The sequence below is a fragment of the Leiobunum rupestre genome, chromosome 10 (assembly GCF_980474605.1).
Source record: "Leiobunum rupestre chromosome 10, qqLeiRupe1.1.hap1, whole genome shotgun sequence".
Classification (NCBI taxonomy): Eukaryota; Metazoa; Arthropoda; class Arachnida; order Opiliones; family Sclerosomatidae; genus Leiobunum; species Leiobunum rupestre.
In genome coordinates this window covers 33,799,438-33,826,360 of record NC_143393.1, presented here as the reverse complement: position 1 = coordinate 33,826,360, position 26,923 = coordinate 33,799,438, and the positions used below count along the sequence as shown (strand labels likewise).

General features: G+C 38.5%; 2 protein-coding genes across 6 annotated transcripts; both read left to right on the top strand.

The window, feature by feature from the left end:
- Positions 1–397: 397 nt before the first annotated feature.
- On the top strand, positions 398–16,062 carry LOC149925475 (uncharacterized). 4 transcript variants are annotated; one of them, XM_090161306.1, is made up of 23 exons: positions 398–1,375; positions 1,445–1,740; positions 3,866–4,022; positions 6,350–6,459; positions 6,980–7,120; positions 8,882–9,002; positions 9,079–9,140; positions 9,221–9,383; positions 9,456–9,518; positions 9,596–12,564; positions 13,077–13,332; positions 13,395–13,520; positions 13,591–13,716; positions 13,820–13,930; positions 13,998–14,178; positions 14,239–14,437; positions 14,500–14,796; positions 14,909–14,995; positions 15,053–15,136; positions 15,206–15,310; positions 15,474–15,525; positions 15,583–15,698; positions 15,763–16,062. In XM_090161306.1, exons 1-23 carry the CDS (start codon positions 559–561, stop codon positions 15,901–15,903), a joined length of 6,780 nt encoding a protein of 2,259 aa, XP_090017432.1. In that variant the 5' UTR covers positions 398–558; the 3' UTR covers positions 15,904–16,062. The 4 variants fall into 4 exon arrangements, with proteins under 4 accessions (XP_090017432.1, XP_090017430.1, XP_090017431.1 ...); XM_090161304.1 differs by having other exon boundaries at positions 9,453–9,518; XM_090161305.1 differs by having other exon boundaries at positions 399–1,375; positions 9,453–9,518; positions 14,242–14,437.
- Positions 16,063–17,275: 1,213 nt separating this feature from the next.
- On the top strand, positions 17,276–26,767 carry LOC149925474 (pancreatic triacylglycerol lipase-like). 2 transcript variants are annotated; one of them, XM_090161308.1, is made up of 9 exons: positions 17,276–17,663; positions 19,623–20,373; positions 23,532–24,058; positions 24,670–24,901; positions 24,959–25,183; positions 25,255–25,512; positions 25,578–25,692; positions 25,759–25,935; positions 26,015–26,767. In XM_090161308.1, exons 2-9 carry the CDS (start codon positions 20,310–20,312, stop codon positions 26,229–26,231), a joined length of 1,815 nt encoding a protein of 604 aa, XP_090017434.1. In that variant the 5' UTR covers positions 17,276–17,663; positions 19,623–20,309; the 3' UTR covers positions 26,232–26,767. The 2 variants fall into 2 exon arrangements, with proteins under 2 accessions (XP_090017434.1, XP_090017435.1); XM_090161309.1 differs by lacking the exon at positions 19,623–20,373 and having other exon boundaries at positions 17,540–17,663.
- The last annotated feature ends 156 nt before the right edge of the window (positions 26,768–26,923 follow it).

Below are 26,923 nucleotides of genomic sequence, written 5' to 3'. Positions count from 1 at the left end.
AAAGTGTTATCTTTAACATTTATAGTTTAAAAAGTCATGGTTTTGTATAACATTAAAAATAACTCAAAGAGATACGATACTTCATGACTCATTTTTTTTCCTTTTTTTAAAAGAAATTTAAAATTATTTTGGCGAGCCCCTTTTCAAGCCACGTGGTCTTTAATAATGAAAATATTCCTTGACTTAAATATTAGGCGAAAATATTATATTTAACTCATATTATGTTAGAAATCAATAGGGAAATTTTGAGGGAATTTCTACATCAAAAAGGGAATATTTTTGGTTACCTGATATAGAAAAAGGGAATTTCAAATTTCACAGAGTGGAAGCACTGTTGTTTAATCAATCTTGGATTAATCCAACTTCCAAGCCTCCAAGGTTCCGTTTAATTATGCTCTCAGGAGTCAGGCATAATTATATCTACGCAAAATGTACATAAATACATCTTCTACTAAAGTTAGAAAACATCTATATTATATTGGATTATAAGCAGGGTTTCTTTAACTTCTGTTTATAATAAAACTTTATTACAAAAGTTTGACGCGTATAGAAGAAGAAATGTATCAACCTGGGCCTTGGCAACAATGGCCAAACGCCTCTGCTGGAGTACCAGTGGGACTGAACCCAGAAATGGCATTGAGACAGAATATTGCCACCGAACAAAATTTAAATGCTGTTGTTAACCCGGTTGTTAATTGGCAGGGTGTGCCAGGTACTGCTAATAATTTTGGACAAGTGCAAGGAGTACCACCAATTGTAGGCCAGAACATCCAGTTCACACAGATGCAACAAGCGCAACAGTTGCAATATCAACAACAACTTCATCAACAACAGATACATCAACAACACCTTCATCAGCAACAACTCCAACAACAACAACTCCAGCAGCAACAACTCCAACAACAACAACTCCAGCAGCAACAGCTTCAACAGCAATATCTTCAACAACAACAAATTCAGCAACAACTTCAACAACAGCTTCAAAAACAGCAAATGGCAACTCAACCGCAACAAATGATGCAACAACAGTGGAATAGAGACGGAGGAATGCAACGCGGAGTTGCAGTTGCTGAGGCAAATATAGCCAATCAGAAAGTGGGCATACAAGGGCAGAATCAAATCCAACCTTGGCAAGTTCCCCCACAGCAAATAATGGGGGCAGAGGTCATAGCCCAACAAATTCCCCAAGGAAATATGCCTTTGCAGCAACAAGCCATTCTTCAACAACAACAAAGTATAATGCAGCAACAATTGATTCAACAGCAACAGGCTTATAAAGAAGGGGCCAAGTTTGCTAGCCTTTGGAGTGGGAATCAATCTGTGAATACACCCTCACAAACAATACCTTCAAATCAAAATAAATCTAATTTACCAGGTATAAAATTTAAAAAAAGTTTGTCACTCAAAAATATTTTTTTAATCATTTTCTTAAATATTTTTTCAGACAAAAGAGTCATTGCTGGCAATCAGAAACAAGATACCTTGTCGAAATCTGAGTGGTCTAAAGGGCCAAAAATGTATGACACACAAAAAAATTCCTCCACAAAAGAAATTGAAAATGTGGAGAGCGATAAAAAAGGTATAAAGAAACTGGAAAAAGTACCTGGTAAACCTGAGCCCAAGTTGTCCCAACCATTCGGTGAGACTGAGATTGAAATTGAGCGTCATGCTGCAGAGGAACTGAAGGAGGAACAGGACTTTGAGAAGCATTTTCAAGAATGGGAAAATCAATTTACCCAGGTATATATCATGTCGTTTTCTCAGACGGTTCGCGTGACAGTACCAGTTTCTATCGGCCAGTTCGCGGGATGATACCAATTTCTATCAGCTAGTTCGCGTGATTGTACCAGTTTCAATCAAACGGTTAATGAGCTGGTACACGTTTCTATCAGATGGTTAACGAGCCGGTACCAGTTTCTATCAGATGGTTATGATCTGGTACCTGTTTCTATCAGACGGTTTACGAGCTGGTACCCGTTTCTATCAGACAGTTAACGAACTGGTACTCATTTATATCAGACAGTTAACGAACTGGTACCCATTTCTATCAGACAGTTAACGAACTGGTACCCATTTCTATCAGACAGTTTACGAACTGGTACCCATTTCTATCAGACAGTTTACGAACTGGTACCCATTTCTATCAGACAGTTTACAAACTGGTACCCATTTCTATCAGACAGTTTACGAACTGGTACCCATTTCTATCAGACAGTTTACGAACTGGTACCCATTTCTATCAGACAGTTTACGAACTGGTACCCATTTCTATCAGACAGTTTACGAACTGGTACCCATTTCTATCAGACAGCTTACGAACTGGTACCCATTTCTATCAGACAGTTTACGAACTGGTACCCATTTCTATCAGACAGTTTACGAACTGGTACCCATTTCTATCAGACAGTTTACGAACTGGTACCCGTTTCTTTCAGACAGTTTACGAACTGGTACCCGTTTCTATCAGACAGTTTACGAACTGGTACCAGTTTCTATCAGACAGTTTATGAACTGGTACCCGTTTCTATCAGATGTGAGCCTGGTCAAAATGGGCATCATGGCAATGAGATGGCCGACACTCTGGCCAAGGAGGGTGCGGAGGCTAGGTTCTTAGGTGCTGAACCTGCTATTCCAATACCCAATGGCCTGGTTCTCAGCCATGTGCATGGCGCTATGACTGAGAGGCAGGTCAGGCTTTGGCTTGAGACGAAGGGTCAGAGGCAGGCCAAGGAGTTTATTCCTGGGCCTTCTATGAATAGAGCAACTGAATTGCTTTCGTTCTCTAAGAGTAGTATAAGGGTGGTTACGGGCATCTGCATCTGATTGGAATCAGTGAGAGTCCTTTGAGCAGGGCATGCCTTGCAGAGGAGAAACTTCCTCTCATGTCCTTTGTGTCTGTGATTCTTATGCGGCTCAAAGGTTTGAGTACCTTGGTATGCATAGGCTGGAAACGAGCGATCTTTCCAACATCCCAGCGAAGCAAATCTTTCGCTTCGTTTCTAAGACTGGGCTTTTCCATGTTTAATTGGCTGGGGCGGCACAATGGACCTCTGGTCGAAGTGCTAGGTTGGACCCAACCACCCAACTTTTACTAATAATAATAATATCAGACGATTTACAAACTGGTACCCGTTACTATCAGACGGTTTTCGAGCTGGTACCCATTTCTATCAGATAATTTATGAGCTGGTACCCGTTTCTATCAGATAATTTATGAGCTGGTACCCGTTTCTATCAGACAGTTTACGAGCTGGTACCTGCTTCTATCAGACTGTTTAAGAGCTGATACCCGTTTCTATCAGACAGTTTACGAGCTTGTACCTGTTTCTATCAGAGGGTTTACGAGCTGGTACCCGTTTCTATCAGATGGCTTACGAACCATCAGGGCTGCCGCACGCCAGAGAATTTAAAAATGGGCCTTAAAAGTCGGGTAAAGGTCAGGTAATTTTAAGATTTTGTTAAAAGTTGGGGAATTTAATTTTATCCTGACACTGCTTGAAGGTAGTTTTACTCTAGTTATCTCCAATTTCTACGATTATTATTATCCCAGACGGTTCTTGAGCCGGTACCCGGGTCTCCCAGATGGTTCGTGACCCTGTACCCGGTTCTCCCAGATGGTTCGTGACCCTGTACCCGGTTCTCCCAGATGGTTCGTGACCCTGTACCTGGTTCTCCCAGATGGTTCGTGACCCTGTACCCGGTTCTCCCAGATGGTTCGTGACCCTGTACCCGGTTCTCCCAGATGGTTCGTGACCCTGCTTTCAGAATTTTGTGAATTCTTTAAGTTTTCCCAATACACCACTGCTTATAATCAGTCTAAAATTCTATACACGTTTTTATGGTTTTTTGTTTGTTTTGCTAATAGTGGAAAGATCAAAACAAATGTCATCCTGACCGCGAAGCTTACGACCGTTATGAAAAGCAGTGGAAGGATTGGAGGGATCAGCTACTGCAACGTCGGGAAGCAATGAGGAATGCAAGGAAAAATAAAACAGAACTACCTCCTCATTCTCCTATTATTGGTAAGTCTTTTTTTTTCTTTAATGTTAGTTTGTTTGTTTAAGCTTATTACGTATAGCAATTTAGGTCTTTTATTATAGTTCTTAAGTGTCTTTCTATTTCTTTTTTACAATTACGAAACTTATTAGGTACCCTATAAGTATTACTTGCTACAGAATACATTTATCCTGTTAAAGTTAACACTAAACTGATGGCCATTACTACTATTATGATATTATTCTTGATTTTCAACTAAATATATGAGGCCAAATAGAAGTTTTTGTATGAAATTTGATGTGGTCACTGTTCGCTATGCAATTTTTTCAGCAGCTACGTCTATTATATAAATTAATTTGCTCTAACAAGCTGCCCAACTTGTTGGTTTATATTTTCCAAAGGCATTTTATTGTCTATTTCCTATTTCATATTCAATATGGTTTCGCTTTGTAGAATCAAACTTCTGGATAACATACACAACGAGCTTAATGGAGTAGGCCTACAGTAATTTTCAAAAATTTTAATTCCTAATTTTTAGGTTGTAAATTGCCTTATTTTTGCTGCTATTGCAATCAGAGTGATAAGCATTCTTCAAAAGCAATTTTTTACAAACTTAACAAAATGTTCTGGAGGGATGGGTAGGTGGGAACAGTTAAGGTTCTTTAGTTTCCTGTATTTCTTCACAATTTCAAATTTCATATCCATTCAGTCCTGCATTTAGAAATTAGCTCTAGGTGTCAGTTTCAGCGACTGTTTGAATGTTTCTTGTGAGCTTTTTGTGGACCAATTTATCACGCAATATTTTAATATAAATCGAGAGGTTTTTATCCTCCAAGTATCCATGGTTATTTTTGGTTTTCAACTTTTTCTGTTATGAATACGGTTTTTCTATGACTTATTAAGTATTTTCTTTAGCATACTTTCGCACTACGAGGTTAACTTATTGAAAAGCTTAATTTGTTGACATTTTCGTTTGACCAACTGTGGCGTACTCTTTCTTATTTTAAAATATTGATAATGATAGTGAAGTTTTCTCTGCTACAATTTTACAGGTGGTATAGTGATATTCAAATTAGAAAGATTGCTGATTCGACAATGTATACTTGTTTTCATTGTTGATTTATGCTGTTTTGACCTTTTTTGCTGATTATTTGTTTAAACATGTCTTATATAATTCCGTGACAGCACCTAGCTTTTGATGTTTCAGTTTTGTTGTTACAAAAATAAGTAGATTTTTCAAGTCCACATCTGTGTTGGTTAGTTATTAGAGTGGAGAATATGTAACCATTTAATGATAACCAATTTGACCATCCTCTGTTTCTTCATGACAAAAGCCTGCGTTCAAGTCGTTATTTAAGATATTAAAAGTCAAAGATCACCCTTAATGTTAAGTCTACAGGGAAATTTATCAACTAAACTTTGTTATTATCATGAAGCCAATCTTAGAAATTAATGAACTATTTAATATAAATTTTTGTACAGATCATTTTGAAAATCTGTGGTTGACTCACTCACTCACTCGCGAGCCATGATATGTGAAGTAAAGGTCGTCGCATGTAATTTGTACAGAATTTTGATTTTTATGCAATTGTAACTCGAACCAACTTCCCACTTGGTTTTTCAGTGACGTCCTAATGTCTTTATAGTTCCATTTTCTTTTTGGTATAAACATGACTGTTGATTTGAATTCCCATTTGTCAATTTCATTTGTTGGAATTGAATGCAGTTGGGAATGGATCTTTGTGAGGGGTTAGCAGTTTTTTTTTTTCTCCAAAAATATATTTTAGTGAGCAAAATTTTAATTAAGGGACTGACTGTGTCTATAGGGCTTAGTTGGAACTTTTATGCATTTACACACTTTAGCTTTTCATGTCCCTTGGTAGAAATATTATATCCTTTTCTACTAAGGTTACCTTAGCTTCCTTTAGAACATTTCAAAAAAATCAAACTTATAATTATTCAAGTTTGCACTCTTTCCATATTTTGAACTTCATTCTCCTGGTTTTAAATGTACCACCTCCCTCCAAAAAACTCATTTTGTGCGTGTTATTTTTTTGAATTTGTATTCTAATCGGGTACAAGTTAAGGTGAACACCACTTGCAAAAATATATTGGTCATATTTACCTCTATTGACCTTATTAACTAAACCAACATCATGTAAAAACCGGTTTGCTTTTCAGAAGTAATTTTAAGTTTTTTGCGTCTGATTTATTGTTAATTTATAAGTTGTTAATTTGATCATAGGACCAGCGAATCAATCAGATACTTTTAATTCTCCAAACAATGCGTATTCAAATAATTACAATTGTATTTCAAATAACCCTCCAAACATTTTGCATGGCGCTGCCACAGCTTCTGGAGGGCTTCTTCCCAACCCAGATGCCTCTTCTACGTCAGCCAAGGTTGAAGCCAAGAACGTTGCTGCAAATATCTCGGCTATTCCCAGGACTGATGCTCAAAAGGTTTGTTTTATTTACGTTACATAACATTTTTCCATTCAACACTATCATTTTCAAGTGTCAGTTAAAACCATAGCCCAAGCTGCCTTTTCACCTAATATTTATAATTAAATACGGGCGACTCACATTTGAAGGGGGGGGGGGGGGGTAGGCAACTCAAACCAAGGCATCTGAAACATATTTGAAAAGTTGGAAACTCGCCAGATTTTATTTGCATTTCCGGTGAAATTTTTGTGGGTCAATTTAAGGTGATGATTTAACTAAATTAAGTTAGAATGAAGTACATTTTCATGTTTTTTGTACCGAGGGTAAATTAGTACATGATGCCTAAATATTCTCGCAAAGTATAAATAAAAACATTATTTTTGGAACTGTTAACTTATGTAACGTCAACCCCCCCTCCCCGGTTCCTACGCCCCTGATTAATTACAAAAATCTACATTTTTTCATATTACTTCTGTTTCGACAATTAAATTATATTTATTTGTTTATCCTCTCAAATTTAATCTTCCCAACCGGGTAGCCTGATGTATTATCAGGTGGTGTATCAAAGGGGGGTGACATCTTGCTGGAGATTCCGAATCAAACATCCACGGTGGATAAGTTCAAGGAATTTGAAAGTAGAAAAGCCCTAGGCGCGACAGGACTCCTCGATTTCCCTCAGGTGAGTTGTCCATCCAACTCCCTCCATTTTGAACAACTGTTTAATTTTGTAAACATCCTTCTCCTGAAAGTACTAGCCTGGCCAACCAAAGATGGCTGTTTTGATAATACGTTCTTATTAGGGTGACGTTACGGCTTACACTTTATCTTCACAAATACTTTTTAATAATTCATAATGAAATAACCCATAATCATTTGTTAACATTAATGGTTATTAGTGTTATTAGACCAAATTGTGTAAAAAAATTGCACGCGTATCTGAGTTTTACGTGGGAGGGAACAATCGCAGTTTGTGATTGTAGGTACGTGTTTGAATGTGTAACATGATTATTTACACCACACCATTGTAACAATTTATGAAATATAAGTCTCCCTATAATTTCATTTTTAATTCATGTAAGAATTATGGAGCCGAGTTCAATTAAAAATGCGACGTGTAACATTTCATTTCTGATATTTTAAATATATTCGGTGTGTTTAAAAATCGTATAGAATGCATTTTTTCGTTTAACTTTTGTACTTCTGTCCTACTTTAATTACAAGCCACTCCTTGATTTAGGCCTATGCTGGTTCCTCGGGAATGAAATATTAGTCATGCTGATTATTTTTATTAGTAAAATAGGAATTCTTTGAATATCAGAAACAACATTAAGTCACGCGTAGTCATTTGTGATAAAAAAATTATATTCTCAAAGGTTCCTTTGTAGTATCTCCTTTGTGATACTACATTAAGGATGTCTTGCTAATCTTAAAACTAGTACTATGTTGATGGTAGTATAAAGACACCTCCAGAACTCCAACATATGAACGAAGCTCGATTTTCTACTTGCAAGTTGTTAACCTACAATCTGAATTTTTTTGGCTACTGGATATAGTCCACCAAGCTAGGACACTTTTATCCGAGGGAATGGTGGTCCTTTTTTTATGCGATCTTGTAAAGTTGGCTGTTGAAAATGCGTTATAGTCCTAAGAGAATCCCTCAGCAATGAACCCAGGGGAGTTGGAGAGAATGAAATTATCCATGAGTACATCTTTCACTTCAGTGTGTATATAAATTTTATTTTAAAATTAATGTTTACAATTGTGTGTAAGTTATTTATTTTATTTCTGTTACACCTTAAACTGTGATGTATGTTCTTTAAGAAAGCAAATTTTATTAGTATTGCATTTGTGAACTTAATTATTGTAATAATTAATAAAAGTATTCAAGGAATGCTGCACAATCGTTCAAAAGTTTATTTAACAATGACACTTTACAATGTAATTTAACATAAATAAAACAATAATTAATATCATTTTCATATGGAAATTTATTAAAACAAGAATTTGATGTTTGTTTAAAAAAAATGTATTTTTATAACATTTCAAAAAGCTGAATTTGACACAATTTGTCTTAGGCGTTGTGAGATTGGTCTCAATAAATTTTTATACTTTGGTGTGAATTTTTATTTCACTTCAATCATTGAGCTAAGAAAACAGAAGATGAAGGCCCCATTATTTTTTTTTATTCGAAAAAATTTGTTTTCATAAGAAACACGGATTCTATCGCATTTTATATCAGTTTATATTTCTCATAAATGTTCTTGGTATTTTGTCATATAGAATAGCTGGTCAATCATTCCTAAAATAATAAACGTGTTCGGATATCATAATGAAACCGGACTCACAAAATTGACTATGCACATCCAAATATTCAAACTCATTAGAGTTGAGCTACTGATAAAAGTATTGAAGATTCTTTTTTTTTCTGTGTCTTTCTTAGGTTCCAATTGGTACCACCACCGGAACTGGGCCGAAAAATGACCTTCTTGGGAATCAGATCCGTAAAGGACCCGAACTTTATAACAATCCTGCTGGCGGAAGATCTAATTTCCAATTCAATGGCAAGTCACTTTAAGCCTCATGAACTTTATTGTTACTCATAAAGAACAAATTTCTAACATTTACTATCTAATTTAGAAAATAAATTTGATTCTCAAAAAAATCAATGGCCAAATGATAATGGACTCAATTGGCAACAGGTAAATATGATAATTCCTTTTAACAGTTTTTGGAAACATTGGGACTTTATATTGATACAAGAGACTATGTTCTTTGAAAGAATGATTCAAGAAATATGGATAATGAGAAATGGCTACCCAATCAGAATCAAGCTGGTAAAAATGCTGATTTTGGTCCTAATAAGTTTGGAAGTGGTGATAATATCAACAAAAGTGCTGATGCTAAGGGCCCCAATGATTTTTGGATGACAGAGCATGGATCAAGTAAGTACAACCTGGTTTGAAAACATGATTTAAACATATTTTCTGGTATTTACCTTAATAAACCCCTAGCAGCTGGAATTCTCAATACAAAATTCCCAAACCAAAATAATCCAAGAATGCAAAAAGAGATGGGAGGTGAGCTTTTCTTTTATTGTCTTTTATTTTCATTATTGGTCTTGGTCATCTTCAGAAAAATAATATTTGATGTATAGGAAACCAAATGCCAATAGGAGGCGGTTCTTTTAATCAACCACAAGGAATGGGTAATCAGACTGGAAGAGATTCTTTTACAGTTGGAGACAAAACAAAAGACCACTTCATGGATAAATCAAGAGGGAGAGATAATTTTATGGGTGGTGGTCCACAAGGTCGAGATAATTTTATGGGTGGACAGAAACCAGGAAGAGATAATTTTTTGGGTGGACAGCAACCAGGAAGAGATAACTTTATGGGGCGTGGACAGCAAAGTTTTATTGGTAGCCATCAATCAGGAAGAGATAATTTTATGGATGGTCAGCAACTGACAAGAGATAATTTTATGGGTGGCCAGCAACCAGGAAGAGATAATTACATGGGAGGACCTCAACAAGGACGAGATAATAACATGGGCAGCCAGCTACCAGGTCGGGATAATATCATGGGCAGCCAGCTACCAAGCCGAGATAATTTCACGGGAGGACCACAACCAGGACGAGATAATTTCACGGGAGGACCACAACCAGGACGAGATAATTTCACGGGAGGACCACAACCAGGACGAGATAATTTTATGGGTGACGCTCAGCAAAGAGGAGATCATTTTATGAGTGGACCCAAACAAGGACAAGATAATTTCATGGCTGGAAAATCAGGAAATAGCTCCTTCATCGATGAACCTAAAGGGAGAGCTCCATTCATGGGTGAACGCAAGGGAAGGGATTTGCTAATGAATGATCCCAAAGGTAGAGACCCATTCTTAGATGATACAAAAGGAAATTCAGATTTTATGCGTGGAAAATTTATGGATGACCATGATGATTTTATGTGTGATCCACCAAGAAGAGATTTCTTTGGTGATAAACCTGGTCCCTCTGGAAGGCAAGACTCTTTTTTTGATGATCGTAAAGCAAGAGATCCTTTTATGGATGGTCCAAAAAACAGAGATTCATTTCAGGGGGGCGTTAAAGGAAGAGACTCATTTTTAGATGTTCCAAGAGGAAGAGAACCTTTTATAGAAGATCCAATTGGAAGAGACTCATTCATAGATGGCCCAAGGGGTAGAGATAAATTTATGGATTTACCAAGAGGTAGAGAACCCTTTATCGATGGTCCAAGAGGTAGAGATTCGTTTATGGAGGGGCCACGTGGTAGTCAACCTTTTATGGAAAGTTCCAGAGGCAGAGACCCATTTATGGATGGACCAAGGGGAAGAGATCCATTTATAGACAATCCAAAAGACAGAAACCCTTTTGTGGATGGTCCAAGAGGAAGAAGAGATTCGTTTTTGGACACTTCTAGGGGTAGAGATCCCTTTATAGAGGGTTCAAAAGGAAGAGACTCCTTTATGGGTGGCGTAAAAGGAAGAGATTCATTTTTAGATGGTCCAAGAGGAAGAGATCCATATATGGAAGGACCTCGAGGACGTGATGCATTCATGGATGGCCCCCGAGGAAGAGACCCATTTATGGAAGGTCCTAAAGGACGAAATTTGTTTTCAGAGGGTCCGAAGGGTCGTGATTCGTACATTGAAGGAACCAAGGGAAGGGACTCATTCATGGAAGGACCCAAAGGAAGAGACCAATATATGGAAAGCCAAAAAGGAAGGGATACTTTTATGGGTGATGCAAGAGGAAGAGAACCTTTGTTGGATGACCCAAAAGGTAGAGATAACTTCATTGGAGAACCAAAAAGACCAGAAGGATCAAATCGATTTATGGATGGTCCAAAGGGACAATCCCGTTTTATGGATGAATCAAAGGGCAGAGAGACTTTTCGGGATGGACAAAGAAACCAAGATTCTTTCAATAGTGGTCTTAAAGGAAGAGATTCATTTCTGGGTGGTCCAAAAGGAACTAATGAAGTAGCAGTGAAGGCCCCAATTCCTAATAAACCTGGGACTAACAAAAATGATTTCTGGGCAACTGGAGGTAAAAACAGTAGTGAACCGAAAGGGGGCAAGCCTTTGAACCAAGAATCATTAGGTAAGCCCTTAAACCAAGGACCATTACTTGGAAAAGGCACTAACCAAGAATCGTTGGGTAAACCCTTGAAGCAGGAACCTCTATTAATGAAACCTTCAAATCAAGGATCTCTGTTAGGACAACCTCAGAATCAGGAATCTCTGTTAGGAGAACACCCGAACCAAGAATCTTTATCGGGGAAACTTCCTAGCCAAAGCTCATTTATAGGCCAGCCTCCTGGACAACAGTCTTTGTTAGGAAATCCGCCTATCAAGGACTTACAAACCCATAAGCAGGAGTCTTTGTCTGGTAATGCTCCGAATAATGCTGCCTCAAACACAACTTCTAATATAGGCACTCCACAAACTCAAAATATAAATCCCGCAATGAACAATCAAAAAGTGGACCCAACAGTAAGGCCTCAAGCATTGTCTAAATTACCTGAAACCCCAAGTGGAAATAAACCTTCTGAAGTGAGTTTTGAAACAAAACCCAATCCAAACTCATCCCAAGACAAAGTTAACCTTCAAACAAACGCTTCACCAATAAAAGAAAATAATTCTAGCAAAACTGGTCCATTCAACAACCAAAGCTCTGTAGGACCTGCAGTTACAAAGGTCAAAAATGATAATTTACAGCCAACTTCCGATATGTTTGCAGAAGATAACTTTGACCCAACCATCAACTTTTCTAAAGGGCCTCCCCCAAAGAGAGATAATGTTGCAGTTCAAAACGAATCTATTGAAAATGACTCAAAGAAGCCTAGAGTCGAAAACTGCGACACAAAGAAGTTTGACAGCAACACTAGAACACCTCAGAATGATGCTAAACCTCCTGCACAATTGGTTAAACCAGCCTTTCCAAATTTCAGTGAAAAACCTGGAGGTTATGGAAACCATAATGAGTCACGCATATTAAGTAACACTCAGAGGGAAGATTTAGAACCAATCAGAAGTTTTGAGAGACCTGGACCACATTTTGACCCAAGCAGTCGAGGGAGTGGTAGAGGAAGAGGTCGAGGTGTAAGTATTATTAACTTTGAAATTTTTTAGATTCAAAATATATCTTAAGAAGTATTCATCTTACTATATTGATTATGTTTTTTTGCTTGAAAAATGTGTACCTTTGCTTTTAAAATACATTTCGGAATAAAAATAATGATTCCAAACATCAGTGGGTTAAAATTTTGTTCCACCCATGTTAAGAATTTTGGAATCCACCTTTTATGCAGGGTGAAATGTATCGTTATAATTATTTTTTAAACTTTCATTGGAAAAATATGACTTATAATTGTAAATAAGTCCTAGGGAACAAAATTTCAAATTGTTAGGTGGAGTAATACTGGCACTACATGTTAAACCTTGCTGTTAGTGTACACATCCGAGTGTGGGTGGAAAATCACCATAATTGAAAACTACAGAGAGACTGTGGAGCTACAAGTTTAATTTTTATGCTCAAGATGAATACTTCTCTCATAATAGGGATATAATATTTTTGGTACCAGTTAATTTTTATGAAACTCTCGCGAATGTAGGGTTTTGGATTCAGAGAAGATCATGGTGAATTCAACAGGAAAATGGGCGGTCCTATCATGAGAGATTTTGGTTACCCAGATACATCCTATCATGAGTCACCTGGTTTCCCTATAGGTAGCCCTTATTTGGATTTCTCCCTACTTGACAAAATGACCATTATTGACTATGGTCACCGAGCGGCTAAAATTGTCCTTGGCGAAGATTTCTTAGACCGATTTTCTACTGTGGGATTGTCTGTGGATCGTAATTTTGATGGTATTTATATATTACCTGTCGAGTATTTTGTACAAATATCACAATGACTACATATTTTGTAGAAATTGAAGTGCCAGGGCCCTTATTTTGTCAAAAAGACATTGAGTCCTTTGACTATGGGCATAGTACCACAAAAGCTCCACAAGTATCTCAAGGCATTTATGCCAGTTTAACAACCAGAGGCTATGGTTAGTCTCTTGTTTTCTTAATTATGTACAAGAAATAGAATAGTGTGTAATTTGTATACTTCTCGGGTAGGCATTGTGGAATCAATGGAAACTAGATTACCACCTACCTTCGAGCCTCATACATTTGATAAGAATAAAAATACTGATGGTAATTTTGATAATGACCACCAGAGGAGTCGTGACTACCGAATTAGGGGTATGAATCTTTGAAACTGTGCAGTATACAGTTGGTGGTGTATCGTATTTTGGGATACATCACTGATTAAAAAAGGACAGAAATTAAGCGTATATTTTCTCAGATCATAAATCAGATTATAGTAGTCGTGATAGGCGTGAAGACAGAAGTCGAAGTCGAAGTCGAAGCCGTAGTAGGGAAAGAAGTCGTAGTAGAGAGAGAAACCGGGATAAAGGTAATTAAATTTACTTGAACTGTATTAATATTTTTTACATGTAATCTAAAGAATCACCACCACTTAGACCATGATCGAGCTAGAGACTCTAGTCGAGGACGAGACCGTGATCGAGATAGAGACCGAGAACGGGACCGGGATCGTGATCGCGATCGCGATTACAACAATCGCAGTAGGGATGACTATTTTTCGGAGCGACGTCGCAGATCACCGCCTAGTAGCACGAGTTACAGAGATAGCCCTACTAGGTACGTTACTAAAGAAAATTTTGGTTAATAAACAAATAAATTCTGTTAAATCCACACTAACAGCCGCAACCGAAGTTCCAAAGAGTCGCCATCTCGAACTGATCCCAAAAAACATCCTCTATATCATCCTAAAATTGACATTGTGGCTGTTAAAGATCTATTGACGTCTCCTGGTCGTTTCCATAGACCAAAACAATTGGTCATAATATTGAGGGGCATTCCAGGCTCTGGGAAAAGTTATTTGGCTAAACTTATAAAGGTATTTAGCATGGCAATTTATCACCAAAAACATTTACGAATAATATTTTTTGTATTTTGAAGGATAAAGAAATAGAAAGTGGCGGTTCTGCACCAAGAATGCTTTGTCTAGACGATTACTTCATGGTTGAGAGTGATAAGATGGTCATTGATCCGGAAACGGGCAAACGTGTTAAATCCAGAGAGATGATGTACGAATACGAGAAGGAAATGGAACCATCTTATCAACAAAGTTTATTCAAGTCATTCAAAAAAACCATTGATGATAAATTTTTCCCTTTCATCATTGTTGATGCTCCAAATATTAAAGTCAAAGACTTTGAGGAATTTGCCAACTACGCCACCCAGAAGAATTTCAAAGTACGAATTGCTGTAAATTGATACTTGTAGTAGTTTCTCACCTTTAAATTTAAAAACAAATCCTAACTGTTGCTAGTATTAAATTTTGGTGGTTAAATACTTCTCAATTTAGGTCTATATAGTTGAATTGCACAGTCTGGATGCCAATGCTTGTTTCAAAAGAAATACTCATAATCGTAACTTAGAGGAACTAATCCAGGTGTGTTTACGCCAATTATAGGTTAAGTGCGATATTTGAATGCCAATGTTTATGTAGATTTCCAAATCGTGGGAATCCACACCCACATTTTATTCGACGCTGGATACAAGAACTATCCTTCAAGATGAAGAAATTACTGAAGTGAGATTAGTTAAAAATTTTTGTCAATTAATGAAGTTAACTAATAACGCTTATTATATCCAATGCGAGGTTGAAATGGAAGATCTGACCATATTACCTGATCCTAAAGAATTGAAGTGTAATAATAAAATGCAAGAGAAAAGGAAAGAAGAAGAGGAGGAATTATTAAATTTTGTACGTCAATATTTTAACATAAGTATAATCCACCTTGGAAGTACTCCCATCCCAAGTACCTTATGGCCCTTTAGGTGCATAAGCGAGGGTACACCATAGTTGAAAGTTGCTCCAATTATGATAATATCACAAATATAAACTAAGATAATTTTTGAACAAATAGGGAATCGCCAAAAGTAGATGGGAAAAATTTGAAGCTACTGAAGCCAAACTTGGTATTTTTTTTTATAATTAAAGTTAACAGTAGTTATATTAACATAATATAAATATAGACCAACTTGATGGTTTGAGAGTAACTAAACGTACTAAGGGTGCTACTACAATGGAAGACTATCTGCAACTACCTGATGACTACGAAATGAGGGAATCCAAACCAGGACAGAAAAGGGTACGTTTTATAGAAGAAATTAAAATGACTCGTTCTAAAATTTTTTCACATTTTTATTGTAAAGGTACGATGGGCAGATATTGAAGAACGCGCCAATCAGGATAGAATGAGGGCCATTGGTTTCGTAGTCGGTCAAACTGACTGGAGTAAAATGACAGACCCATCTCACGCTGCCAGAGCGCTTACCCGTACCAAGTACATTTAATTTTCTTTCCCCTTTGTTGTTTTCACAAGCAGGATATTATTTCCAGAGAAGTGAAACGAATGTCGGTTTCCTTTTTACATTTTTGTATATTTCGTTACCCAAGTTTTATTCAATCATTGTCATCAGCGATTTAGGAAAAAATAAATATTCATTGACACCTGTAAGGTTGATTATGCATTGTTGTTTTCTTTCAAAAAATTATAATCTAAGCCTATTTTTTTTTGGGGGGGGGGGGGAATGTAACGTGAAACGTGTACTGTCGGCGTTTGAAATTGGCCAATGGCCTACCAGTCATGGCGGCATTTTTGAATAGTGAAATATCACGAACCGATCTTTTTTTCGAATTTTATTGTTGGTCGATAATAAACCTTCCTATACAGGGTGTTTCAAAAGGTTAAGCAAAAATTTTAAGGAGTTGTACGGGTGAGTTGAGAAGTATGCCTGTTTTTTTCCCATGATGAGTGAAATGAGCTTCAAAGGGTTGGAAGTAGGCTACAACAAGCGCAAAACCAATTAGCAGGGACTTTAAATACTACTTTTACAAAGTCCTTTTTTTACCTATCACACGAACCCAAACCTTAATTTTCGCATTTCCCTGCTGCTTGGTTATTTTAAACCAAATTAACCTAGTATGTGATTAAGAGATTAATAGGTTTCACCGGGAAAACTATATATGTATACACTTGGAATGTCTAAGTATCCATTGGCCCCGTGCTGCGAATGCGTCACGAGAAACGGGCGTGGCTTTTAGCTACGTCAATGTAAGACGCCGGGCGTATTTTCAAAATCATTGACTGGCGGTCGTCTCGATCGAAAATCTAGCCTACAAACCACACCCATTTTTATGATAATCACACCAGCATGATAGTCTTCCTGAATCCTTAGACACTCCAATTGTGTAAACATATAAGTTCCTGTTTTCACTAAAATTAAACATAAAAAAGATAACAGCGACTTAAACTTTTCGTGGTAGAAGGTGGTGTCGTCTACTTCATTTTTAACTTGGAATACCATAAAACTCCGTGTACGACAAATCGTTAGAATTATCTGAATCTCCTTTGAAGTACTCAAAAAAATTCGACCATGTAACCAAAACAAAATGGGCCACTCTGGTACGCACGCACGCCAAAAAAATCATTTCGTAAATGAATTTTCTATTTCGTTTTTGTTCCCATAATGGTAGAAATCATAACCGAAGAATTTCGCGGTCGCGCTCCACGTTTTTGCTTTCCAACAAAATGAGAGGAGCGAAAAAAGTTTCTTTTATTTTTCTCGAATAAAACGTGTGGCAAAAGTCATCGCTCAATGCTACTCGAGCGTGCGTTGTTTATCATCAGAGAAACATTTCTTGATAAGAAACTTGGTTGGGGGGACGGAGGTTACGGCGAGATGCGGAAAGGACAAACCTCGATAAGAATCTTCCCCTCGAAAAAACATCTTAACGTCAAAGGTGTTGTGAAGAAAGGGTGATTTAAAATTCGCGGTGGAGGAAGAACGCGTTGGTGTTGCACGCTGCTCGAGGGGCCGAAGAAGGATTTTATTGTTGCAGTCGTCCTTGGCTGAAAGTCGACCACTTACTATTAAATAATATATAAAAGATCGACCAATTTGCCAGGCGAGGCATTTAAATTAAATCTTCAACTGGAGAAAGAGAGAGACTCGAAATTTGTTTCATCAAGTGGACCGAGTCTTGCTTTTTGTTAACGAAAGTTGCTTTTCACCGAAACAAAAAGTTACCGAGTTGTGTGCCCAATTAAACGGTTCGTAGTTTTATTATTCTTCCTTTTTCTTTTAATTATTGTGGCCGAAAAACAACCGCGAATTTTAAACTTTCTACGCAAAGTTATTTTTTTAAATATTAGAGTAGAATCAGAAGTTTATAATATATGCCTTACGAGAAAAGTATTCATCTTCCTATCTCCCGCTAATTTTCGACTTCCCGACTTTCCACGTTCACTTTTCAAAATACGTTTTGGAAGAAAAAAAATCGCTCCCTTCATTTACTGTTACGTCCTAAATGAATACTTCTTTCGGGGCTAAAATAAGGATTTTTTAGAACTGCCCAAACTAAACTAAACTCCCAAAACATAATTTCAATGACGAATATTTTAACAAAATTATGAGATAGAAAAGGGCTGTAAATAAGTAACTTACAATGAGACTACCCGAAGTGGTTATCTCCGATTTGGTTCAAACTCGGGTGGTAAGTAGACCTTCATGTAACTTGAAAATCCCTAAAAGGGTGGACAAGAATATGCTTTCGTTTTGCCATGGCAACCAAAAATGTTTTTCACAACTTAAAAACTGATTACTCGTATTTAGCCAATATATGTATATTTACCAAAGTTGACGTATATTGGTCCAAATGTACCAGATTTAGCCATGATCTGAATTATGTATCTAATTGATGAACCTTTTTTAATTTTTTGAAAAATGTTGTTGAATTCGATTTTCCCATGTTAATTTTCATAGAGAAAATCAGTTTTTAAGTTGCGAAAAACATTTTTGGTTGCCATGGCAAAACGAAGCCCATTCTTGTCCACCCTTTTAGGGATTTTCAAGTTACATGAAGGTCTACATACCACCCGAGTTTGAACCAAATCAGAGATAACCACCTCGGGTAGTCTCCTTGTTAGTTCAGCAAAATTGTCTGCGTTTGTCTATATGTACCGGAACGACCCGTCGACATCTCCGATGAGGTAATCAGCTATTTTAAAATTTTCATACTTTTTTGCGATAAATTCACGATAAATAGCACTGCCCAAATCCGATTTTAGAACGGCCAGAATTGCCCACTATTTTAGACTGCTAAGTTCTGGTAGAATATAGTCGAATTTAACGTTTTGAAACCCATTTCTTTTTACGAGGAAAGGGATTCTAGTTAGAAATATTTGACAATAGTTGTAGCTGGTCGCCATTGGGCTTGCTATCTGCTTCGAAGTTGAATGCTCTAAATTGAAACTGATCGGAATTTTTGAATAGATTGCGTTACTTGAATGCAGTTTCTAGAACGAAATAATTTTTTGGAGACACTAACAAGGAGATCACGCTAGGTGCTTATCTTCGATTTTGCTTAAACTCGAGGTTTAAAGGGCCATGGAATAGTTTGACTTTTATGGGAGGGGGCTACACCTGAAATTTTTCAAACGATTCTGTGAACCGATAAAAAAACCTTGAGGTAACTTGAAAATTCCTAAAATCTGCGATCGTTATAATCGGTCTTTCATCGTTGATAAATCACTCAGAGAATTGTAATGTACACGCGATTACCAAAGTTTAGTTTATTGTGGCGTAGCAAAACTAAAGATCAGCGTAACTTTTCCTCTGGAACAAAATAACAAAGGGTGAAATCAACTGATCTCCCCGAATACACAATAGATAGCGTAGAGACACTCATCTCATTAATAACCATAATAAACCCATTTTCATTTCCGTTTAAAAAAATGGTATTTCAAACGGCTTAACGCCTAGAAAGAAATGCGAACGAGTACAAAGTGGCCTGTTTTTCTTATTTTAATTTTGACTCGCGTTTCTTTTTAACCCTTTTTTTCAACCACGTTATTTCTCTCACGGAGGTAGCCCACTAAAGGGGCCGCTTAGAAATAGAAATATCTTTGACGATAGCGCGGGGGCTAAAAGAAGACGTTTATAGAAGTACCGCGTTGAAAAAAAAAGGGCGGTCCACTCTTTAATGGTCTCCCGTCTGAATTTTTATACAGGTCACGAGAGTTTCTCGAAGAAAAGGGAACCGGACGAAACGCCCAAGCGAAGAACAAGGCTTTTCCGCGACCCCCCCCCCCAACCCCCGCGCTACCATCGGCACCAGCGACTTGGAAGGAGCACCGGAGAACCGTCCTTCAAGACGCGCGAGCGACGGCGGCTTCTTTAAAATACTCGAGATCTCGCGTTTAAAGAAAACCTAATAACAAAAAGCACTGTTTCGATTGAGCGCTTCATCCACCGCAACCATCTCGGTCCGCTATTAAAAGCGCCTTGTTGACTATCTATCGTCGGCGGTGGTACCTGTTCTTTTCGGCGAGGCACCGCGGGGCATACGCGAAAGAGCGCGATCTGGAGCAACTCGGGGACGTCTTCCTCGAAATCATTACGCTCCCAAATATCGAGAAAAAAAATTACATTCAGTGATCTATCCCGCGTCAATTCGCGCGTTATTTTTTCATTTTTTCTCTAGCGGGATTACAATAATGAGCCTAAAGATATTGTTCGCCGACGTAACGAGTGCCGGTTTTTGTTAACACCAGGGAAAGAGACATGCATAATCGCTGCGGGATTTCTGGTACTGTCTCGTCCGCTTACGAATAAGATTTATTTTTATCGGAAGTCGTTAACGAAAAAATAAAACACGCGTCTCGTGTGCCGTTTTTTATCGCGCACTTCTGAAAAGCATGAGGGGTCTCGCTACCGTCTTCTTCCAGACTCTGTTCGCAGCAGCGACCTTGCGATCCACAGGTTGGTGAACTTTTTAACGGAGGTAAACGCGGCTATCTCGCTTGACAGGAACTTTTAACTGATTCGAGTCTTTCACCTTTGCGTTTAAGAATGATACCTACTTTCGATACGACGAAAAACTAGTTTTTGTTGTCTTTACGACATTAGGACGCGATACGCCTCGTTTTGGGCTGTTAAAAGGTACACTCTCGGGAAACGTGTTAGACACCATCACCCGGATTTATTATTGTAAAGTAGCAAACGCGTTTTTATTGATGGACAATTAATTAATTTAGAACGGATCACTAATATTTTCTTAGCTTAGTGTTTAAATGTTAAAGTGTAGTGTAAACACGACAAAGGGGTTTCCGATCCAAACACACAGATTTTGCTCAAAGGGTATCCGTGTTTGGTAGATCACCCCTTCTGATATTATTATAAGAAAGAAATGTTTTAGCAAATTTTTATTAATGGGATAATATTTATTTTTATTGAGTTATCCAACATTTGGAATCCTAAGGTGTTTTTAATTTCGAGTGTACTAGATTTTGGTCAATGTCCGACACCTGACTTTTTGAATTCATAGCTATTAGTTAGTTAGTAAAATAGTAAGTAAACTGGACGTTATCATTTAAATCTACGGGACATCTCGCGTGGTATAATTTTATTATAAAATTATATCAAAATTTAGGCAGATCCATATTAGAAAATTACAATGATAATGTGTTATATTTGATCCAACGTTATTCTTATTTGATCCAAGCATAAACGGATTTAAACTGGGTGTGTCTCTATTTCAGTTGGATCCAAATTTGGACTTGAAATTAAGTCATTTTCATAGGGGAAGGAGCTTCAAAACAATAATAATTACATTGCCCCAAACAGCTTATGTTATTTTCTTGAAACATACCTTCGCAAGCTTTCATAATCATTTCGGGAGAATAAACGCGCAATATATCATATATTAACTATAAAAAACTATTAAATTGGAAAAATATGCCGTTTACAGAAGATATCTTTTTCTAAATTTTAAATTTTGAGACGTGATGCAATGTACACATTCGTGATTTGGCAGGGGAAAAGACATTCCATTGAAACACGCACCTTTGCAGGCTCGAGGCATACGTTTCAAGTTAATGGTCTAGATGGATACCTCACTCTTAAGATATATGTATATTATACACTTCTGTTAATAATCATTTAATTGTAAGCCTTTAGCCACTTTGGTTCGGAAAAAATCCAATAGTACCATCTTTGAGTATGCCATTTTGGGGGTGACGTCGTGTTACGTGGTCGTTGGTACTACTCTATACTCGCGTCGCATTGTTTAAAAATAATCCATTAAGGGTTGATTCGTGGGAACCAGCGGCCATTTATAAGTCTAGAATGTAATTATCAATTTGACCCAAATATCGAAGACGCCCATCGAGGAGAGGGTAATTTTCTATAATTTTTATGTACGGAACTCGCGGCATTCCCCGCTTAAAGAGTCGACTTTATTTTACGCTTTTTAATAGCAAGACCCCCAAGTATCAGTTTAGGAGCTTCCATATCGTTTTACCCTCGTTATCTTCAGATTCAACTCGAAATCGCTTAACCATTATCTCGCGCGTAATATTTGTACTTAGAAACTTTATCTGAGTTATATGTTGATGAATCTTATTATTGTTCTTAATCATTCTTAATTTAATTTGATTAAAAATCAAAAACTATTGAAAGATGGTTTCCAATTCTGTTTGCTAGTATTATAAGGGAATTTCATTTGAATAAAAGTCACGAGAGAAATAATTATCCAAGGATGGTTTCAAATTCGGTTTTCAGCGGCTTTTCTTCACGATGAATTATGTAGAACGCGCCAAAGATCGTTTGCTGATACGGCCGGTAAGTTGTTGGGGGATGGACGACATTGGCATTGAAGTCTTGGAAGAAAAAGGGTGATTCTTGTTTGGAAACGATCTTGACCCAATTACTTTCTTTGAACATCGTACGAACTTTATATGACGTGTTCCTTTAGCGTAATCTTTCCGCTCGTGATAGGCTCGCGTAAGAGTCCTTGAATTTTCTAATTAAGCTAATTAGGATCTCACGCGATATGGAATGTAATTTTAGCGCGTAAACATTGGGCGCTTTTCTCCCCTTCTCAAGTACTCGCCGTCAGCCCAACCCCGGTTAGCCACTTTCGGGTCATCTAAATCCCGTAAACATATTTGGGACTTCGGGAATTTTTCCGTGACTCGTCGCTGTTGCGTAATTTTTTTAAATATACGGATATTTTAAGATTAAATTCTCGGTAATCCTTGCCGCGTCCTACATTCATGACTCTTCTTTACCGTTGTTTTTTTTTTCTTTCCGAAAACTGGCAAAGATCTTTTGCGTTTTTTCCATATAGCGAGGAGAACGCGTTGGTGGCCACCGATTTACGCCGAGACGTTTAACCGTCTAAATTGGCACGTTTCGGGCCCGTTTCGCGAGCTGCTTTATTTATGCGGACGTCGACCCATTTTTCGCGAGCCGTCTCCTTAAGCGAAATAACGTCTTCCTGATTAAACGAGAATAAAACGCGGGCAGGTGTAGAAGAAGGGGCTTCCCAACTCTTACTTCGATAAAAATTAAAAGTTATCGCTCCGTCTTATAGACAAATACGCTCAAGAGAAAATGAAGGTGATAAAAATGGAAGGGAAAGAGGTAATTTGGGGACGAGTCTCTTCTTAGTCGGTGCAGGGTCCTTAAGACCCGGACTCTCGGAGATAAGAAATGACTAGGCTTCGAAACTAATCGAGAGTTTAGTCATTTGCCACTTGATTCTGTCTTCAAATTGAAACTTTGGAGTGTACTTTACTTCATCAGAAAACTATATATATGTATACATTTGGAATGCCTAAAGAGGGCTATGATGGCGTTGGTCTCGTAGAAACGGGTGTGGTTTACAGTCGAGATTTTCGATCGCGACGGTGGCCAGCCAGTGATTTTCAAAATACGCGCAACGTCTTACAATGACGTAGCTTAAGCCACGTCCATTTCTCAAGACGCGTTCGCAGCACGGCACCAAAGTGTATACGTCGTAATTGTTATTCATTTTTCGATTATAGCCAGTCTTACGTAACTTATTGAACTTTTTCCCTCACGAAGTCGCTTACGGAACTCGGAATACATTAACAATATTTCACGTATTCTTTTAGTGTTCACCGGAAATAACTTGGCATACGGATACCATGGTCCGGCCAAAGTTCCTTCCCTGTCGTACACACCGCACTTTGCCGGGACGGACGCTGGTCATAGTTACTATCCGGCTTCTATCGACAACAGGGATGACGGGGAACCTAGCGACTTCGAGGTCTGGTCGGCCATCGCCAATTCCTTGGCCTCGTGGCAAGAGATGAAGAAACGCAAAGCGCACAAATCGCACGTCCATCGTCGCGACGAAGAGATCGTTTGTTATCGTTCCGTCGGCTGTTTCCGAGACGAGGGTCCCTTCGACTACTTGGACACTCTGCCCCAACCGCCGGAAGCCGTCGGCACCCGCTTTTGGCTCTTCACCCGCGAACTGCGAGAACAGGGAGAGCCCATCCGCTACGACGACAACGGCACGTCTCTACATCGCTCCCATTTTAACGCCAACCGTACCGTCAAAATCATTATTCACGGCTTTGGCGGAAGCGGTAATCGGCCCTGGGTCCAGCAAATGACCGAAAAACTACTCCAAGTTGTAAGTTGCTTTTCTCTTCCCAACGTAATTAGGGTTTTGTATATTCAAATTGAAAGTTGATATCATCGACCCGTGACCTCTAACCCTTTGCGAATGCAGGCTAGACATTCCATCGAAATATTCGCCATTGACCCGTTACTTATTAAAAAAACACGCGGTTCTTTTTACACCTCTAATATCCCATTTGCAAGATCTCGAGACCAAATTTTTTATTTTATTTACTAAGACGTTTGTGTTTATGTTTCCGCGTTTTCCCTCCCACGCGTCGACCCCGCCAAGTTCCTGGCCCTCCCTTCCCTCTCCCGTTTTCGAGGTCGTGTCTCTCTCTATTGCCACAACAGATCCTCCACGCTCCCGTGGTGTTGCGATTTCTCTCGTAACAGGCTCAGTTGGCCAGAACCGTGCCCTTATCTCTTACAAAAACGAGATTCATAACCTATTATTTTTCCGTTGAAGGATATCCACGCTGTACCGCGATTTCGTTTTTGTTTAGAGGATAAATTTGCGATAAAATTTAGCGTTTTCCTAATCGACATCCTTTTCGATCCTTTTATTGTCACTAATAAGATGAGACAAATGGAAGTTGTTGACTCTTGTACAATTATCTTTAGGTGGACACCAACGTCATCGTTGTGGACTGGGAAAAAGGCGCCGCTCTTCCGAATTACGTGCAAGCGGCGGCTAACGTCCAATTGGTGGGGCGCCAAGTAGCTCGGTTGATTGAGCTACTGAACGTCGCTAGTCGTGTTGAGAACCCCGACATTCACATCATCGGTTTCTCCTTGGGAGCCCACGTTGCCGGTTACGCTGGCATGGAAACCAAAAACCTGGGACGCATTTCTGGTAGGAACAAAAATTAACATCAGTAATGAAGGAATGTAAACGAAACCTTTTTCTCAGGGTTGGATCCGGCCTCGCCCTTGTTTGAAGGTTACGACTTTAAAGCCAAGCTGGACCCATCCGACGCCCATTTCGTCGACATAGTACATTCTAGCGGGGATAGTTTCTTGCGAGGTGGTCTCGGCGCCTTCGAATCCATGGGACACGTTGACTTTTACCCAAACGGCGGGAAATCGCAAATGGGTTGCAATAGCGTCTTCATGGGAGCCCTCACTGATATTTTCTGTTCGTATCTTGTTTATTTAAATAGCTTAATTTTAACTAAAACGATAACAATGTCCGCTATCTCGTTCTAGATCGCGATTGGCAAAGTCTTTGCAACCATCGTCGCGCCTACAAATTTTACACGGATTCCATCGAACCTTCTTGTTCGTTTCCGGCCTTTCCTTGCGACAACTTCGATAAGTTCTTAAGAGGACATTGTTTCGTTTGTCCTCCCAAAGGCGCCCTCGTACTCGGTGGTAGAACTTGCGGGCACATGGGTTATTACTCGGATAAATTTATCGCCAGGGGCAAGCTTTATCTCATTACCAGGGAAAAGGAACCCTTTTGTGGTAAATATTTGAAGCTAAGTTGTTGCAGTCGTTACGGATATAAACTGGACCGTTTTCAATTTTAGCTAATCAATTCAAAATCTCCATAACTAATACGAAAGGTCAAGGGAAGACGTGGGGTAAACTTGAAGTAAGCTTTTACGCCCAGATTGGTGATAACGAAACCTTCTTACTTTCAATGTAAGTGTACAGGGATATTCTGTTAAGCGAACTTTTCGGTAACCTTGGATTCGGTTTTTAATACAGGGAATCGGAAGAAATTGACGACAATCAACCGATTCAAGGGGTTGTCATCGCGCACCCTATTTTTCAAAACCTTACCGCAGTTACCGTGCGGTACAACAAATATAAAGGCTGGATCTACAGCGGCAAAGACGAGTGGCATTTGAACAAAATCCAGATCGCCAACAGCGATGGCCGCAGGTTGGTGCCGATTACGACCCGAGTCCCGATTTTCTGACGTATTTACGTCATTCATTGTTTTCTTCAAAAACCACCTCAGGTACTCGTATTGCGGATACCGTACGGCCATCAAAGACAAAGAGCCGAGGACGATGCCATTAACGATCGGAGACTGCAAGGTAGACTCGACGCCACACAGAGAGTCCAGGCTAATTTGGAAGGTGATCGGCGACCCGGTGAAAGGTAATGACCCTCGACCGCCGCTACTGAGATGGACGCTGTTGGACTTTGACGGAAAATTTGGCAATTTGCAGTAGTTGTTACAAACCATTCTCGTCATATACCGAAACCATTCTGGGGGGATGTAATCTTGTCAGGGTATGTCGAAGGAAAGAGTTTAAAAGTTCGACGCGAACTTGGTAGTTTATTTAGGAGGAATCCCACTATGAAATGGTCGGGTGCCCATTAAACGAATTATAACGCTTTCGGCCAACAGGACTAATCGAAACGATACATCGCCAATCTTTTTAACCACGCTGAATAATTGATCTCTCAAAACAATCTTAATTCTGAAGCGCTCCCCCATTTTGTCGTAATTTATTGTTTTCTTTCTAGGTCCAATTCGTGGATCCTTTCTTGGCGTGTTTAAAAGGTTATTTAAACGTGAATAACAATGAAATAACGTTTATATAATGTGTATAAATATATATAAATTAGACCCATTTCATGAAATGTAAAGAGCGATGTACATGTGAGGCGCAGACGTTTTTTTAAGAGTGTATAAATTGAAGAATGAATTGTTGCCCTGTAATTTATGTTTACGTTTAATATTATTAAAATATTTTATTTTTCAACCAAATAGAATTTATCTTCGGATTATAGTTTAGGATTAAACAAGATTTCAATGACATTTGGGTAATTGCCCTTCCCCAATAAGAAGTTGGGAATATCCATAAGATAATTTACTGGGCCAATGCCCAACAAGTGGGCCCCGAGTTCACAACTTCAT

Excerpts from the sequence above, each read along its gene's own strand:
- LOC149925475 (XM_090161304.1), top strand. The coding sequence starts at position 559 with ATGTATCAACCTGGGCCTTGGCAACAATGGCCAAACGCCTCTGCTGGA. Across the intron at positions 7,121-8,881 it reads GACTCCTCGATTTCCCTCAG|GTTCCAATTGGTACCACCAC; the intron begins GTGAGTTGTCCA and ends TGTCTTTCTTAG. Across the intron at positions 15,311-15,473 it reads AGGAGGAATTATTAAATTTT|GGAATCGCCAAAAGTAGATG; the intron begins GTACGTCAATAT and ends TTGAACAAATAG.
- LOC149925474 (XM_090161308.1), top strand. The coding sequence starts at position 20,310 with ATGAGGGGTCTCGCTACCGTCTTCTTCCAGACTCTGTTCGCAGCAGCG. Across the intron at positions 20,374-23,531 it reads AGCGACCTTGCGATCCACAG|TGTTCACCGGAAATAACTTG; the intron begins GTTGGTGAACTT and ends GTATTCTTTTAG. Across the intron at positions 25,184-25,254 it reads AGCCCTCACTGATATTTTCT|ATCGCGATTGGCAAAGTCTT; the intron begins GTTCGTATCTTG and ends ATCTCGTTCTAG.